Source organism: Diabrotica virgifera, chromosome 9, assembly GCF_917563875.1.
Source record: "Diabrotica virgifera virgifera chromosome 9, PGI_DIABVI_V3a".
Lineage (NCBI taxonomy): Eukaryota > Metazoa > Arthropoda > Insecta > Coleoptera > Chrysomelidae > Diabrotica > Diabrotica virgifera.
Genome location: NC_065451.1, coordinates 190489566 through 190509050, shown reverse-complemented (window position 1 = coordinate 190509050; position 19485 = coordinate 190489566). Strand labels below are relative to the sequence as shown.

The window sequence follows — 19485 nt, the reverse complement described above, 5'->3', positions numbered from 1 at the left end:
ACTTTGGGACTCACCCATTTCCTTACGCCCGGCTCAAATCGTCAGATTTTTGAAATATACACTCTTTTGTATGTACTTAACTTACCTTATCTTAATCTGACAATTTCGAGTTTTTTTTAAGTATAGATTTTTTTTTCGGGCCCCCCTTAACGTACTCCCCTGTGTTAAGAGCCAATATATGGTACAGGTACATCTGCAGGGTACCAGGTTTCTCCCCATATGATAATCTGACGCGCTCGAGTAACTGCAAAAATCCCCGCTTGGGCTCCCCTACCATTAAAAACCATATTCAAATATGCAATAACAGCCTTCTACGTGAAAACATATTCTGAGATTTTCCTAAATTACCGATTCCGAACATCATTTTTATTTACTAGACATGTAATAACCCTTTTATTAATAATTTTAGGAAAAAAAGTTCTTCATAAAAATCTGTGCATGGTCTAAACCTCAAGATGCAGCCATCAGTTATCCAAGTTTGTTAATTTGACACACCTCGTATAAAATTAACAAACTTGGATAACTGATGGCTGCATCTTGAGGTTTAGACCATGCACAGATTTTTATGAAGAATAACTTTTTTCCTAAAATTATTAATAAAAGAGTTATTACATGTCTAATAAATAAAAATGATGTTCGGAATCGGTAATTTAGGAAAATCTCAGAATTTTTTTTTCACGTAGAAGGCTGTCATTGCATATTTGAATATGGTTTTTAATTACAAATAACTTTTCATCATAAAATTTTTTGATATTTTGAAATATAAAGGTAGTTTGCTCTTGAGCGAAATTAATATTTTTTGACATACCTACCTCGTATACTGTTGACAAAATTTGATATCTGATGATTGCATCTTAGGTTTTAGACTATGCAGAGCACTTTATAAAGAATGACTTTTTTTCGTAAAATTGATATTAAAAAAGTTTCCCATATGGTTCCAAGTTACGCAGACACCCTGTATAAAATAGCCAAACAGAGAGCAAAGAAAGCAAAAGATTTTAATCAGATTAGATGTATCCGAGATGAAAATAATAAAATACTAGTTCACGAAAGGGACGTCAAAATGAGACCAAAAGAGACCGAAATATCTGAGAATCAATTTGGCTTTATGCAGGGCAGATCAACAACAGATGCAATTTTCATTACAAGGCAGTTGATGGAAAAATACAGGAGTAAAGAAACAAACGGTCATATGGTATTCATTGATCTTGAAAAGCATATGATAGAGTTTCTCGAGAGATTCTGTGGTGGGCACTCAATAAGAAAGGAGTCCCTGGTGAATATGTAAAGATTGTGAGGGATATGTATGAGGGAGTAACGACTAGTGTTAGGACAGGTGTGGGAGAGACTGATAAATTTCATGTGAAAGTAGGATTGCACCAAGGCTCTGTGCTTAGTCCGTATTTATTCTCATTAGTTTTGGACCATATAACAGCGAAACTACAGGGTAACATTCCATGGTGCTTAATGTATGCTGATGATGTCGTGTTAGTAGGAAATAGTGAAAGAGACTTGAACAAAAACTGGAACAGTGGAGACAAGCTCTCGAGGAAAAAGGTTTAAAACTTAGTAGGACAAAGACGGAGTATTTGGAATACTCACATAAAGATGGAGTTACTACAAATAAAATGACATCTTTGGATGGTGAACTGATTGTAAAAAGCAATAGTTTTAAGTACCTGGGATCGGTATTACAGAGTAATGAAGAAATGATGGAGATGCATGTAGTAGAATTAGGGCTGGATGGATGAAGTGGAAAGAAGCGAGTGGTGTGTTGAGTGAAAGAAAAATTCCAATGAAGCTGAAGGAAAAATTCTATAAAACAGCCATAAGACTGGCTATGATGTACGGAACTGAATGTTGGGCAGTGAAAAAGAAAGAGGAACAACGAATGCATGTGGCGGAAATGAGAATGCTTAGATGGATGAGTGGAGTGACAAAGACGGATAAAATTAGAAATGAGTATATTAGGGGAAGTCTAGGTGTGGCACCAATTGAATCCAAAATGAGAGAGCATAGGTTAAGATGGTTTGGTCATGTTCAACGTCGAGACGTTAATCACCCAATACGGAGAATAGCTGAAGTGCAGATTCCTGGAAGGAGTAGGAGAGGAAGACCAAAGAAGACCTGGGAGGAGACGATAAGGCAGGTCATGTTGGTAAAGGGGATTAACATTGATATGACCCAAGATAGAATTGTGTGGAGAAATGCAATTAGGGAAGCCGACCCCGCATAGGGATAAGGCAAAGAGAATGATGATGAATACAATCTACGTAGATAGCAACAAATTATTTCCATTTTATTAAAGAAGGTGGTTTCTCTTATAGCAGTCAATAACCTAACAATTATTAATGTGATATCGAAAGCAACAATGACTGGCTATTCGGCAGAAAACAAGATACAAGGATCAGCAGTAAGTTAAATGAACCTCAGCTGGTAGCTAGAGATAAATTTTCATCTTTGATGTTTTCAGTTTCATTTTTTATTCTTCTTCTTTTTGTGTTGACATGACAGTCTGTTTTTCAATGTGCCTCCAGCAAGTTGTCATTGCATCGTTTTCGTGGATCGTCTTCCTATTGGGGAACCGTTTCTTGACGTCTTTACTACTCTATTTGTCGTCATTCGACTTATGTGACCGATCCATTCTACTCTTCTGTTTCTTACCCAGTCCTCGTTGTTCTCCACCTTGTATATTATCTTCTGTTTCTTATCCAGTCGTCGTTATTCTCCACCTTGTATATCCGTCGTATATCTGTACTTCTAGCTGATATTTTATAGTATGACGTATTTTTCCAATGACTATGTGACCACAGGAACAAATAACAATAAATTTTATTTAATAAACGTTGTAATAAACTTACCCAGTAACATAGTCATCCAAATCAATCATATTAAAAACAAATCACCACAACATCTAGCGTAAAACACACTTTTTCAAACTAATTTCACATAAAATTTGTCATAGACATCACGTCAATCTATAAAAATTTCATAGTGAGCCCGACAACTTTCATAATACAAATTTTATCAGTAAATATTGAATTAGCCATAATCTGTGAAAGATAGTAAGTACCATTTAAAAGTATTTAATCTGTTATGATTAATAGGTAAAAACCCACTTTAATAGACCAGTGCATTTAGACCAGAAAACACCGGAATAAATCGTTTTCAAATACTAGACCAGTAAGGATATGTTTTTAGGTGGATGTGAGAGGTGGCATTCAGATTTTTGCGGATAAAGTTAGGTGATAACTTCGTTAATAATAATTGATTTATGCTCCTTCTCAAATATGCCCGGAACATTAATAAAAAATTTCAAATATTTAAAAATTTCGAAACATCGATTTTTTTCTACTTTTTTTGTTTATAACTTTAAAACGATTCATTTTGGAACAAAGTCGTATTAGAATAAAACAAAGATAGTTAAATTTTCTATCAGATGCGATTGGTTAAAAATGTCTTAATTTATCACCCTTGCTTCAAAATAGCAATAAATATAAAATAAGGGGGCAAAACAAGCCTGTCCTTATTCAATGATTTTCCATCACTTAGGTTACACTTGGAACCTTCCTAATTCGCTTAGAAAATTTTTGTAATGTGCTAAAACCGTACACCAAATTTCATTAAAATTGGCTTACTAGATTTTGCATAATAATTTTGCAATCTAAACTTTTTTTTAAAAAATAAAAATTTTTTAAAATCTTGCACAACAAAAACTTGAACTTACAAAGATTTGTCAATTTTTTTACATATAAAGAAGTACTCCACCTATCTAATGCACTTTACAGAATTGAAATCGGATTATTTAAGCAGCCTCAGCAATGTTTTAAAGTTATAAACAATTTTTAGGCTTATAAACAAATTAGTGCTGTGGCCAGGAGGGGGTGCTACGGGCTCCTTTATTTAGATGGACTTACCCAAGTTTTTTTTGGGTAACAGTTGATCCGGATGTCGATAAGATTGTTATAAACAAAGAACTTGAGGAATTACATTAAATCGATTTTTCGCAAAATAAAACATTTGTTTGTATTGCTTGGGTAATTCTAAGCAAAAAATGTTCTTACAAGTTTTTTCGTAAGATTTTCGCAAAATAAAACATTTTTTTGTATTGCTTGGGTAATTCTAAGCAAAAAATGTTCTTACAAGTGTTTTCGTAGGATGCATAGTTTTCGAGATAAACGCGATGGAACTTTCAAAAAATTGAGAAATTGCAATTTTTGAACGCGTTTGATTAAAAAATAAAATAGCAATTCTGCTGACAGCATTTGAAAGTTTAAGTCAAATTATACCGGTTTTAATTATTTGCATTGCTAAAAATTAATTTTTTTATTATTAAACAAAGCTATTTATTTATAAGCCAAAACATTGTTTATAAATTTAAAACATTGCTGGGGCCCCTTAAATAATCCGATTTTAATTCTGTAAAGTGTATTAGATAGGTAGAGCACCTCTTTATATGTAAAAAAATTAGCCAACTTCTAAATGGTCTACTTTTTGTTCAGAAAGATTTTAAAAAATTTTAACTTTTTTAAAAATATTTAGATTGCAAATTTATTATGCAAAATTTATTAGGTCGATTTTAATGAAATTTGGTACACGATTTAAGTATGTTACAAAGAATTTCCTAAGCGAATTACTAAGGTTCTAAGTGCCACCAAAGTGGTTAAAAAATATTGAATAACAACAGACTTATTTTGCCCCCTTATTTTGTATTTATTGCTATATTTCAGAAAAGGTAATACCTTAAGACATTTTTTTCCAGTCGTATATCATACAAAATTCAATTATCTTTATTTTATTTCTCTACGACTTTGTTCCAAAACGATTCGTTTTAAAGTTATAAGCAAAGAAAGCAAAAAAAAATTGATGTTTTTCTAAATTTTTAAATATTTTAATTTTTTTATTAATGCTCCGGGTACTCGTATATTTGAGAAGGAGCATAAGTCAATTATTATTAAATAATTGATGGATTCGACCGTTACTTGATGGAAGTTCATTTTATCTAACAATAAAACACTGAAAACGTTTGTTTTCTATTTATACTTCCACAAAATTTATTACAACTAAGTGACTACAGCTGTTTCGGCAGAGTGCCTTTCTCAAGTGATTTAGTTTACAATGGTTTGCCTATTTAAAGTCTTTAACTGAAGAGGTTGAGGAGTGGGGAGCTGTTTGTCTCGAGTTGGTCATTCAGAATTATATCTGTATTTTTCAATTTATTAATTTCCATAGATTCTAATAAAGATAGCTTAAGGCCTTTATTTTGAATATGCAAAATTTGAAACTGTTCATTAAAAGAATGATTATGATCTAGAAGGTGAAGTGCGTATGTAGAAGTGTCTGTTTTTCTATTGTTGAAATCCCTTTTGTGTTCTGCTATCCGTTTGTCAAAGGTTCTGCCAGTTTGACAGATGTAAGTTTTCGGACAGTCACCACAAGTTAATTTGTACACACCACTCTGTAGTTGCTTTCTCTTTCGGCTTTTATTGTTCTTAATATATTTACTTAAGTTGTTGTTAGTTCTGAAAGCTGGTGTTATTCCTTTCTTTGTTATGTATCTGGCTATTTTTGTTGTTATCTTGCCAGTATATGTTAGAGAGCAGAAGGTACTGGGTTCTTTCTGTGGTGGTGGATACACTAATTTCAGGGCTGAGATATATTAAGAACAATAAAAGCCGAAAGAGAAAGCAACTACAGAGTGGTGTGTACAAACTAACTTGTGGTGACTGTCCGAAAACTTACATCCGTCAAACTGGCAGAACCTTTGACAAACGGATAGCAGAACACAAAAGGGCTTTCAACAATAGACAAACAGACACTTCTACATACGCACTTCACCTTCTAGATCATAATCATTCTTTTAATGAATAGTTTCAAATTCTGCATATTCAAAATAAGGCCTTAAGCTATCTTTATTAGAATCTATGGAAATTAATAAACTGAAAAATACAGATATAATTATGAATGATCAACTCGAGACAAACAGCTCCCCACTCCTCAACCTTTTCAGTTAAAGACTTTAAATAGGCAAACCCATAGTAATAATCACTTGAGAAAGGCACTCTGCCGAAACAGCTGTAGTCACTTAGTTGCAATAAATTTTGTGGAAGTATAGAAAACAAACGTTTTCAGTGTTTTATTGTTAGATCAATTATTATTATTGTTGAAGGTGTCACCTAACTTTATCTGCAAAAATCCGAATGCCACCTCTCACATCCAAAAATAGACGTTTTTTCGCAGATACTTACTGGTCTATACAGCAACAATCGATCCACAACTTTTTGGATTGTGTTCGGGATGATGTCAGAAAAAATGTCTAAAATAGAAAAATTGGGTGGAAATGTATAATTCTGCATAAAAATGTCAAAATTAGTATAATATATCATAGCACCTGGTGCCCACGGTCACAGCTACGGCTAGAGATCCATCAAGTCAAACTAGTTTGATTTTACTTAACAAACTTGACTTGACAATCAAACTTTTTTTGTAAAAAAGTTTGACTTGACTTGATTTCGACATCTTTAGGTATGACTTGAAATCAAACTTCTTCAAACAGTTTGAAGTTTGAATATCGTATTGCGCAACGTGTTTATTTCCAATTCTAATTGAAAGCGTATCGCCTTTTGTTTTGACTTGCTACTCCGCAAATTATTTATAGTTCATATTTAGAAGTATATGCTTGCCTTGTTTGTTATGTTCGTTTTGAAGCATGTTTTGAAGTACATAATATGTGCTTTGTGCGGTAATATCTGAACCTGAACCTTTTACGGCTCAGAATACGTACCAGAACAAATTAAGTCTGATTTTGAAAGTATTCCCACTACAAAAATTAAGAGAAAAAAAATCTGTAGACGAAGCAGAATAATCAATTAATAACAAATAAAAACATATGAAAAAAAAATTTTAAGAAACGCTTTTCTTTAGTTACGAGTGACTAAAATTAAAAATATTATAAAAAAAATCAACTAAAAAGCAAAAAAATAAAAAAAATTGAAAAAATTTAACACATTCGTCAAAGAAAAGCGTGGCGCGTCTTCATCGAATAAACGGTTTTCGCCCCACGCTTTTCTTTAACGAATGTGTTAGATTTTTTCAATATTTTTTATTTTTTGCTTTTTAGTTGATTTTTTTTATATTTTTTTTATATTATTTAATATTTTTTTTTTATATTTTTTTATTTTTTACTTTTTAGTCTTACACTTTTCAAACATTAAAATACATCGTCGTTTCTTAAAATATGTATAAAAAATATGATGTACTAATATGAAAAGTAGTCGGAATCGGCAAAAAATTTGATGAAACTTTATTGTTTATTTATGAAGCATAACGTGAACAATTAACGTAAAAAGTGAAATTATGTATAGTTCATATCATTAGCTACAATCCGTAAAAGTTTTAAAGTTTTTACATTGTAAAAAACAAGAGAATTTAAACATTTTCCATTAAAATCTTTTTTTTATCTAAACAATTGAATGGTGGGCTACAACAATGTTGTAAGCGACAGAATTAGGATTATGCAAGAGATGGAAAAAACTTATTGACAAGTCATTTATGACAATCGGATACCAATATTGCGGTACGAAAAACTCGGGGAAGGCAAAATGTTTTTAGCCTGATCGAAAGATGCTCGGATTGGTCATTGGATATACAATAATATTGCATTAAAACCTCACTTTGACCCAATCTGTCGCTTACAACGTTGTTGTAGCCCACCATTCAATTATTAAACATAAAAATTTTTTTTATTGATTATTCGTGTATTGTTCCCGAGAATGCATATGTCTGCAAATTTTCATTCATTTGCATTGGAGAAAACGCACTAAAATTAACGTCTTAAGATTTGACGCAAACTATTGAACTAAATAAAAGCGTTTAAAAATATACTGATTTATTTCATGTTGCGGCAGGTAATTGCAAGACAATGAAAATTGCAAAGTGCACATTACGTAAAAATAAAGAACAGCATTATATGACAAATAGTGGAACCAAACGACGCCTGATGCAGTCACAAAAAAATCATTGACCCTACTCTGTCAAAAATATAATTATATTTTATTGTCCCTTCATAAATTTTTGTTGAAGTAGATTAAATTACACTTAGTATGATAAAAAAAACCATCCAACGAATGCATAAAATTATCACCGATTACCGATAAAGCGAAATTTGCCAGCAAGCAATTTTAAGCGTAAATTAATTATTTTCTTGAATTTACGACTCTATTTTGACTTCAATCACTCCCCGTATCAAGTTATTTTTAAATGGGACTCATTGTATTATTAATTTTGATATCTTAATTGGCAACTAACATTTCTATCTCGACAAAAAAGTATATCTACTAAATCAATTATTTTTCAACATCTTTCAAACTAGTTTGACAATGAGTTTGAATTTTCAAACCTGTAATCATTGACCGTTTTGACCTCATTTGAATTATTTGTCAGAAGGATTGACTTGAGTTTGACTTGAAATTAATTCAAATTTAAGTCAATTTCAAACATCCAAGTCAAATTGTGCAACTCTAGCTACGGCAGATTACTGGAGGGATTTTGGGGTCGTTGAACACGAATACACAATGAGAATCGAACCCAGCACCACTTGGTGCCCAGGATAACTGCCCAAGGCACGTTATCTTCTGGAGTTTCGAAGGTTTTTGGGCACCAGTTGCACCGGAGGTCGGTTCTGAAGACGATTCTTGTTCAGCAACCCCGAAACCCCCGGTGAGGAAGGTGACCCTGGACACCAGGTGCTCCTGTGGTTGGTTCTGATAGCGTATTTGTTTTCAACGACTCCAAAAACTCCTGAGTTACAAAATGTTGCGCTTAATATACTGATTTTGATATGTTTATGCACTTTTGTATGTATTTTATGCACTTTCAAATGCAATTAAGCATTTCCACTCATTTTTCTATTGTAAACTTTTTTCGTGATGTCATTCCGAACACAATGCAAAAAGTTGCAAGTCAATAGGTGCTGTATTTAAAAATCGATTAATTTTTTCTTGACGTCCTGGTCTATAAGTACGATATTATCGTATAACTTGACATTTATCAACAAGAAAAGTAAAAAATCCAAATAAATAAATAAAGTACACTTCACGAATTTGCGACTGTTTTGGATTATCACCCGTGTTGAGCTGCCCCCCCCCCCAATTGCAAAAATTAAAAAACAAATAGCCCTGATTTATGAGCTATTTATGAGCTCTCATATTCCGCAAACTAAAAATTTTGAGCTCGTTCCACTGAGCAGGAATTTAATACCCTAGTGGGGGGGCTGAGTCAGCCCCCCCACTACTTAAAAATAGGAATATTGAATCGGTTTTTGCGGCAGAATTACGAGCTATTTATGAGCTCTTGAAAATATATAGTTTCGATTTTTGAGCTCATCCCCTTCACCCCCAAACAACCCTTTAATTGATTTAACTTAAGAGAAAGATGCTGAGAAAACTTAAAATATATCGTATTGCGGATATAATTCCTATAGCTTATATACTCTAAGAATAAACTATTAAATCAAGGGCATTTCGATTATTGAGCTACAACCCCTTCGCAAGAAAACCACCTTATCTTCCCGGCTTAAGAGAAAGTTGTACTTAAAATGCGTTAAACTAATTATTTGGCGACTACATATCATTTAATAATTTATAAGCTTCCAAATTACGCGCATTTAGATCAGTAAATTGCAATTTATTTTGTATAGTGCAGTCGTCACTGAAGGTAAAAATTAACGATTACCTTCAATTTCGGTGAACCTTCATCGATTTTCACGAAAATTGGTCAGTGGTTAGAGAATACGTCAAGAAACAAAGGTGACATGGTACCACCTTGCGCCTTTACCCTGAGGGTGGATACCGCCCCTTCTCGGGGGTGAAAATTATTTTATAAAAAATAATTGCACAAATCAATAAAAGAACAAATTAAAAGCAAAATTTATTATATAAAGTTAATAAAATAAGTCAATACTTTTTAAGTTATTAAAGATCAAAGATTTTAATTATTTGTGAAAAAAATGCATGTTTTGAAGAGGTTTTTTGTAAATCACTGAAAAACTGTAAGTTTTTACAAAAAAGTTAATAGTAGTTTAATTCGTATAGCTTATATTCTAAGAATAAACTCTAAAATCACGCGCCTTTCGATTATTGAACTACAACCCCTTCGCAAGAAAACCATCCCATATTCCCGGCTTAAGAGAGGGTTGTACTTAAAATAATTTAAATTAATTATTTGTCGACTATATATTGCTTAATAATTTATGAGCTCGCAAAATATACGCATCTCAATTATTGAATTGCCATTTTCTTTCTATAGTGCAGTCACTGAAGGTAAAAATCAACTATGACCTTCGATTTCGCTAAATCTCCATTCATTTTCACGAAAATTCGTGAGCGGATTTTGATACTATCAACTTTTTCTGGATCTTATTTTTGATGGGTATTTCTAAGTACTTTGACAAGTATTTAGTACCTAAGTTTTATAAAATGCATCTTTTTCCCGTTATTTAAGCTTGAATCCTTAGATTTGAACAGTCGCGGAAAAAAATATACATTTAATTACCAATAACTTACTTTAAATTAACATTAAAGGTTTTTCAAGTAAGCAATTTATTATATTTTTTATTAGCTTCAATTTTAGTGATGAAAAGTTTTTTGTAAAAACTTACAGTTTTTGAGTCATTTATGAAAAATCGCTCATGCATTTTCTTTCCAAAAATTAAAATATTTGATCTTTAATAACTCAAAAAGTATTGATTTATTTTAATCACATTATATAACAAATTTTGCTTAAAATTTGTCCCTCTCTCGATTTGTGGGGTTATTTTTAATAAAGTAATTTTCACTCCCGAGAAGGGGTGACATATACCCCAGGCTAAAACCCCAAGTTGTTATTGTCAATTCGTGAAAATAAATGGAGATTTACCGAAATCGAAGGTAATAGTTGATTTTTACCTTCAGTGACTGCACTATAGAAAGAAAATGGCAATTCAATAATTAAGATGCGTATATTTTGCAAGCTAATAAATTATTAAACGATATGTAGTCGCCAAATAATCAATTTAAATTATTTTAAGAACAACTCTCTCTTAAGCCGGGAAAATGGGGTAGTTTTCTTAGTCCTGTCGCCAGGGGGGGTACAACGGCCTCGTTAATTCAGATGGACTTACCCAAGTTTTTTTTATGTATTTTGACCCGTAGAAAACGAATTTTTTGGGTAACAGTTGATCCGGATGTCGATAAGATTGTTATAGACCAAGAACTTGAGGAATCAAATAACAGCGATTTTTGGCAAAACAAAACAATATTTTGTATTTTTTGGGTCATTTTAAGCAAAAAATATTTCTACAAGTTTTTTAGTAGGATGCAGAGTTTTCGAGATAAACGCGGTTGAACTTTCAAAAAATCGAAAAACTGCAATTTTTAAACCCGAATAACTTTTGATTAAAAAATAAAATAGCAATTCTGCTAAGCGCCTTTGAAAGTTCAAGTCAAATTATGTCGGTTTTGATTATTTGCATTGCTAAAAATTTATTGTGTTATTGTTAAACAAAGCTACAAACAACTAGTGCGTGAGTGATGTTTCTATGATTTCTCATTTAAAATCGAACGAGTAGGTAGAATAGGTACTAGTGCAATCAAGACTATTTCTACGTTACATGCGTTACAACGCATGTAAAAGCACGGGAAACCCTACGTGTTTATAGCTTTGTTAAACAATAAAAAAATAAATTTTTACCAATGCAAATAATCAAAACCGATATAATTTGACTTAAACTTTCAAATGCGGTAAGCAGACTTGCTATTTTATTTTTTAATCAAAAGTTATTCGGGTTCAAAAATTGCAGTTTTTCGATTTTTTTAAAGTTCAACCGCGTTTATCTCGAAAACTGTGCATCCTACGAAAAAACTTGTAGAAATATTTTTTACTTAAAATGGCCCAAAAAATACAAAATATTGTTTTGTTTTGCCAAAAATCGCTGTTATTTGATTCCTCAAGTTCTTGGTCTATAACAATCTTATCGACATCCGGATCAACTGTTACCCAAAAAATTCGTGTTCTACGGGTCAAAATACATAAAAAAACCTTGAGTAAGTCCATCTGAATTAACGAGGCCGTTGTACCCCCCCTGGCGACAGGACTATCTTGCGAAGGGGTTGTAGCTATATAATCGAAAGGTGCGTGATTTAAGAGTTTATTCTTAGAATATAAGCTATACGAATTAAACTACTATTAACTTTTTTGTAAAAACTTACAGTTTTTCAGTGATTTACAAAAAACCTCTTCAAAACATGCATTTTTTTCACAAATAATTAAAATCTTTGATCTTTAATAACTTAAAAAGTATTGACTTATTTTATTAACTTTATATAATAAATTTTGCTTTTAATTTGTTCTTTTATTGATTTGTGCAGTTATTTTTTATAAAATAATTTTCACTCCCGAGAAGGGGCGGTATCCACCCTCAGGGTAAAGGCGCAAGGTGGTACCATGTCACCTTTGGTTTTTGACGTATCCTCTAACCACTGACCAATTTTTGTGAAAATCGATGAAGGTTCACCGAACTTGAAGGTAATCGTTGATTTTTACCTTCAGTGACTGCACTATACAAAATAAATTGCAATTTACTGATCTAAATGCGCGTAATTTGGAAGCTTATAAATTATTATATGATATGTAGTCGCCAAATAATTAGTTTAACGCATTTTAAGTACAACTTTCTCTTAAGCCGGGAAGATAGGGTGGTTTTCTTGCGAAGGGGTTGTAGCTCAATAATCGAAATGCCCTTGATTTAATAGTTTATTCTTAGAGTATATAAGCTATAGGAATTATATCCGCAATACGATATATTTTAAGTTTTCTCAGTTCTCTTAAGTTAAATCAATTAAAGGGTTATTTGGGGGTGAAGGGGATGAGCTCAAAAATCGAAACTATATATTTTCAAGAGCTCATAAATAGCTCGTAATTCTGCCGCAAAAACCGATTCAATATTCCTATTTTTAAGTAGTGGGGGGGGGGGCTGACTCAGCCCCCCCCACTAGGGTATTAAATTCCTGCTCAGTGGAACGAGCTCAAAATTTTTAGTTTGCGGAATATGAGAGCTCATAAATAGCTCATAAATCAGGGCTATTTGTTTTTTAATTTTTGCAAGTGGGGGGGGGGGGCAGCTCAACACGGGTTGGATTATCGCTAGACACTCGACAGTCAATGGCCGACTCTACTGTAAGGACCAAACCAGACGGGCCACTCTGTAGCGCTACTCTGTGGATCCACAAAGCAGCTTCCGATGATTGACCGTGGGTTCTTATGTGAAGTGGACGTCGCACCTAGGGATTGCAATCCAGCAGTATTTTTAATCCAGCTGGATTTTTGCAAGATTGGCCTGAATCCAGCTGGATCCAGCGCGGATCCAGCAAAATGTGGAATCAAAATAAAAGACGATTTTAATGTTTTTTTTGTCTGTATGCCAAATTTATAAACAACAGAAACATTAATTATTTAGTTTTTTGAAAGTGATACCTACCTTAAAAACATAGGCCTCACCTGTTATGGTATGTTAAACAGTAAATGGTTAAGTTCAATTAGTTACCACTATAAACAGCCCGGATTAACCGATAATAGTATAAAAGGCCCGGTTTCAGGTAAAATTTATTTTAGGCTTTATTATGGGAGTACCGTCTAGTCAGTTTTAATTGCAAAAGACCAACTCTGTCTACCTCGGTGGCTTATCGCTCCGGGTGGGTCTTAACAATGGGCCAGGTCAGATAAATTTAATAATATTTACGACCGCACTAATTGAACTCAAACCATTTACTTTTGAACAAACCATACCTAGTTCGCACAGAACTGCACATATAGCCGGTTGCGGAGAAAGCCCTTCCGGCCTCTGTGCTGGTCAGTTTTAAGGTCATCAAATAGACCATTGACAAACGATCGCTTTCACTCCTTCGGTCTCATAAACCGCCATTTTCTTTTCCAAAATCTTTTCGTAATCTTTTAGAGCAGCGGTCCGCAACCTTTATGATATTGCGACCCCAAAATTAAAAAAAAAGAGTTATGAGCGACCCCAGAAAAAAATCACTAGATTAACAAGTGCGAAGGTTGGTTCACTTATCCTTCATGTTCTTGTCTTCAGTCACCTATGTATCCTTCAGTGTTGGTTCACTAAACTTTAATTATCCTCCATGTTGTACTTAGCTGTTTTTATTTCGTAAATTATGTTGAAGAGTTTATTTATTTTGGAAAGTAATATTAGAGCAAACTATGCATTTAACATAATATTTATGATGGCATTAAATGAGACAAGCAATTATTTTAAAATTTTATTTAAAAAAATAGGTACATATACGTAAGTTTACAAACTAATGTGAACCTTGTGCTTGCACACTTACAGTCAGTATATTAATTCTTGGTGATATATTATCAGAAAGAGACACCCTCAAATCAGGTTCTACGTTAAGTCTGGAGCGATATTTTGTTTTTATAGCAGTCAATCTGGAGAAAGCTGTCTCGCACAGATATGTAGATGCGAATGGCAGCAATTTCAGCACAGATGTTTTGTATAATAGTGGATATTCCTTTTCCATCATTATCCAGAACTTGGATAGATCCGTGGTTTTGAAAATAGATCGAAGGCTTTCATCGGACAATAAATCGATCAGCTGCTCCTTTTCTTTTAAGTTCATCTTCACAGTGTTAAGATCACAAGTGGATGGATTAATTATCCATTGGTCGCCGTGTGACGTATCTGGGAATCGTATTACCAAGTCTTGCTTAAGGCTTGTAAGATGCATGATGATTTTGGTTTTAATTTCTTCTTCGAGCTTTATATTGTTTTCTTCAGAAAATTTCTCCAAACATGCAAACATCTCGTAGTTTTCAGCACTGATTTCGTCTATCCACAAACTTATTTTCCTACAAAAAGCTTTTATTTTGTTAGCCAAAATCAATACATTTGTACTCTTCCCTTGCAACGATTGATTTAAATCATTAAGTTTTTCAAAAATGTCCGAAAGATAGCCAAACTGTTGCCAGCCAATTTTCATTCAAGAAATATTCCGCCAGCTTTGATTCCCGTTCATGTAGAAATATTCTGATTTCATCTTTGAGATCAAATACACGCTGGAGTATTTTTCCTCGCGATAACCACCTGACCTCCGTGGGGGTGGGGGCGAGGGCACAGGAGCGGTGAGGTTGTGACGGGCGGAACTGGACAGGAGTCGTAATTATTTTCGATTCTCTCCGTTTTATAGACATTGTGTAATTGTGTAAGTAAAGAGAGGTTATATTTTACGCATAAACCTTAATAAAATTCGATAAGTACAGGACCTTGTTGACTTTTTTACTTTTTTGACGACCCCATAAAGATCTTTCGTGACCTCACATCGGGTCGCGACCCCAGGGTTGCGGACCGCTGTTTTAGAGGACCAGTTTTTTTTGGCTATAAATGTTTTGTCTTTCTCGTTTCAATTTAATCTCAAGTTCTTGTTCCAAGGTAAAATTAACGGGCTCCGGATTAGTTAGCCAATCTTCTTCCATTATTTCTTACACTGGTTCCACAGTTACCTCTTGTTTATTTATACGAGTCAACACATTTTTCATCTCTTATCGCATTGCATTATTTTTCGGCATGGGGAAGTAACCAGGATTGTTTGGTCCTTAGTAATACTTTTTTTGATTTTGTAAATACACTAATGTACCTGTAATCGCATAGAGGCGCCGTTCCCTGATTCTGTTGCGTAGTGCTTCCGATAGATCGTCATTAAGGCTAGAGTTCTGGCTATTTAGTTTAAGCTATTAGTCGACTAGTTCTGGCTATTAGTCTAAGGCCGTCCGCACATGGGGCGACGCTCGAACTACTCGACTCGATTCCAGTCGCGTAGGTCTCTCCCCGCCAGTCAAGTTCCTTCGTTGTGGCATTGAGCTCCCTACACGGAGCGTTTAGGATTGCAAATCTCCTCGTCTTGTACGACGCTCGTCGCTTGCGATCCGTAGCGCACGAGAAAGTTCGAGTGAGACGTACGTTTCCAGTCATATAAGTAGTTTATTTTATTTGTTTCCTTCGCTTTTTGTTGTTTTTTGCGCTTAATTATTTAAAGATAGGTGCATGTTATGTTCGTTGATTGTAGTACTACCTACTATCTTTGTGGAAATACCTATATTGTTTGTAATATAAAATTGTGAAAACATTGAACTTGTGTTTCTAGGTGTTTAATATAAAATTCGTTTGGGAAGTAGAAAAATGTCCTCAGTTTAATGCTCATTGTATTCAAATTATACTAAAAATGTAACAATACCGTAGTTTTCACAGATCGAAATAGTCGTTTTGGTTGATATATAAAGAATGTGTTCTTCCTGGTTGAAAGATGTGAGCAAACTTAATCGACTAGTGTGCGGAGAACAATCGCTTGTGCCGCAGGGTTCGTACAAGACGAGCAGGTCGCGCGAACTTCGAGACGTGTCTTCGATCGACTCATGTTCGGACGGCCTAAAACAAATTTCATGGTTGTGTCGGCCGTTATCAAAGTGGACTCTATTCTGCAAAGAGCTTCTTCTTATTCTTCTTCTTAAGGTGCCGAGACCGCTTGTCGATCGTTGGCTCTCATGTTGCCCAGCATATTAACAATCATTGTCTTATTTACAGCCGAAAGAGCTTCTACAGCCGGTTAAAAGTGGCGATTAACTCATTGATTATTGACCACTCGCCAGCAGAGAATTTTATCGCAGAATCAATGTATATCAACGGTTTATGTAAAAAAAAAGCGCTGGATGCTGGATCCAGCAATTGCAATCTCTAGTCGCACCCCAGATGAGCGACTGTGACCAGCCACAGCCTCACTGCTAGTGGCGTCCACTAGTGGCAAAACCCATTCAGACGGACCACTTTTGTAGCTGCCACAAATATTGACGAAAGTTTACACGGTGAGCACGTAAAATGAATTTTGATTCCAAAAGATTTTTAATTGAATTCCAAAACAGACCGGCTATATGAGATACAAGAACCCGAGGATATAGTTATAGGGCATTGGAAGGAAAAGCGTGGGACGAGATATTTGAATTATTTGTTCCTGATTTTAAAGAAGGTAGCCCTATCGAAAAGAATAAATCCGGTAAGCAATATTTTCTCTATTTATATTTACATTTTATTATACATTCTGACGAGAAAGAAGACTTTCCTCGTCTGAATCCATGATTGAACTGAGCAAAACAAATACATACTCACAATCTTGTTTGTTTATTTATGTTAAATAGTGGGGTCCTATCCTCTGCCAAAAAAGGTTTTATTGTTTGTTGTTGAAAACAAAACGATATCAGTTAAAAGAGGGTTGCAAGTTACCATGTTTACATAATATATTTAATGTCATCATCTCCTTAAAAACAGAACCTCGTTCACTCAGTTGTAATGGGACTCTTAGGCTAAGGCCACACGGGCGATAATTTACGGCGCCGTAAGACCAGTAAACCTAACGAGACATTGTTTGACTAACTCTTATGTCATCTACAATTGGTGGAGGAGTTAGTCAACCAATGGGTTTACTGCTCTTACGGCGCCGTAAATTATCGCCAGTGTGGCCTTTCGCTTACTATTTGTGTGTGTTTTTGTGTTGTATCAAACTATTTTACGGCTTACCCCAGGCTGTGGGTGAAAAATAGGTCGATTTCAGGATATAATTAAGGAATTTTTGAAACCTATCACGTGTTGTAAAGGACGAAACCAGGAATAACTTCTACTAAAATGTAACCAAAAATATTGTGCGCTTTTTTTTAATTGCGATTTTCATTTGTTAAATTTGCAATTTTTATTGATTTTTAATTTTGTAGCTTAGGATATTGATTTTAGAGAAAAACTTTTTAATAGAAAGTTGTAGTAAATTAAAAAACCTACAATTTGAGCTATGCTAAGTTTAATTTCGTTAATTGCTTATTGCAAAACAGCCTGCGAAAGGTCCAAAATGGCCGTTTTTTACAATTGCATTATTTATTGTACAAATAATTTTTTTTATTTTTTAAAGCTTTAAAATGAAGATCTTTCAATTCCAAACATAAAAAAAATTGTAAAGCCAGATTAACGAATTTGTTGCTTAGATATTATAAATTGTTTATCACAAGAGGTCAAATGTCGAAGGCTATAACTTTTTGAAAAAAAAATCGTAGAAAGTTAGTGAAACATCCAATCTCCTTCGAAAGATTTATATTTTCATATTCTGATGTAAATAAATGCGTAAAACATTTTTAAACCTCTAATTTTTGGGTTTGAAAATAACGGGGCAAATTTCGTTATAAACATTTAGAGCTGAAGCGGCCCTGTACATCCTATGAGTTTTTAACTTACAGATTATTGTTGCTAAAGATGAAACAAAGATTTATAAAAAAATAAAAAATTTCTACGACCAACTGAAGCCGAGATAATTTTTGGGTTTGCAAATAAGGGGACAAATTTCGTTATAAACATTTAGAGCTGTAGCGGCCCTGTACATCCTAGGAGTTTCTAACTTACAGATTATTGTTGCTGAAGACAAAACGAAGATTTATAAAAAAATAAAAATTTTCTACAACCAACTGAAGCCGAGATAATTGTTTTTTTTTTCTTAAGTTGTAGTGCCTTTATTTATAACAATTAAGAAATTATTTTACAGTCATTGACTAAAGGAAGACTTATATTATCTTAAAATAAAAATTATTATAAAATATAATTACATTTAATTATTAAAAATTATTTTTAAAATCGGTGCTTTTGCGAGCGGCCGAATTTTGCAAATCGCCGGCTCGCTTCAAATCCGCGCGGTCGGAAAATGTTCACGTAACTTGTATTCAATTTTGACAGAAAACAATTTAATAATATTACCGTTATAATATACAATCTATTTACCACTCTATTTGTTTTTCTTAAAAAACTTTTATATGTGAAATTTCATTTCTGAAGAAATAATATTACAAAAATGATACATATATATGAAATATATAACTATATTTTTAATTTTTTCATTGTTATATATAAATATAATAATAATAATGTTACTTCTTACTATAATATACATAAAACTTTTTCTTCTTGTAGTGACTATTCTTTTTGGATTTCACATCTAAAAGTTTATAAAGAAAAACAAATACAGTGGTAAATAGACTGTATATTATAATGGTAATATTATTAAATTGTTTTCTGTCATTTAATACAAGTTACGTAAAAATTTTCCGAGCGCGCGGATTTGAAGCGAGCCGGGCGATTTGCAAAATTCGGCCGCTTGCAAAAGCACCGATTTAAAAAATAATTTATAATAATTAAATATAATTATATTTTATAATAATTTTTATTTTAAGATAATATAAGTCTATCTTTAGTCAATGACTGTAAAATAATTTCTTAATTGTTATAAATAAAGACACTATGATTTAAGAAGAAAAAAAACAATTATCTCGGCTTCAGTTGGTTGTAGAAAATTTTAATTTTTTTATAAATCTTCGTTTCGTCTTTAGCAACAATAATCTGTAAGTTAG

At 33.3% G+C, this 19485-nt stretch overlaps 1 protein-coding gene across 4 annotated transcripts in view; it reads right to left on the bottom strand.

Annotated features, from left to right (window-relative positions):
• The window catches only part of LOC126892898 (protein enabled), a 186823-nt gene that overhangs the window by 87579 nt on the left and 79759 nt on the right, over positions 1-19485 (bottom strand). The window contains exon 1 of one of the 4 annotated variants that reach the window (XM_050662732.1): positions 2862-3019. The exons of the other annotated variants lie outside the window; for them this stretch is intronic. Within the exon in view, the coding sequence (XP_050518689.1) occupies positions 2862-2890 (29 nt within the window). The 5' untranslated portion in view covers positions 2891-3019. Of the gene's footprint in view, positions 1-2861; positions 3020-19485 lie in introns of those variants that run through there. 4 annotated transcript variants of the gene reach the window in all.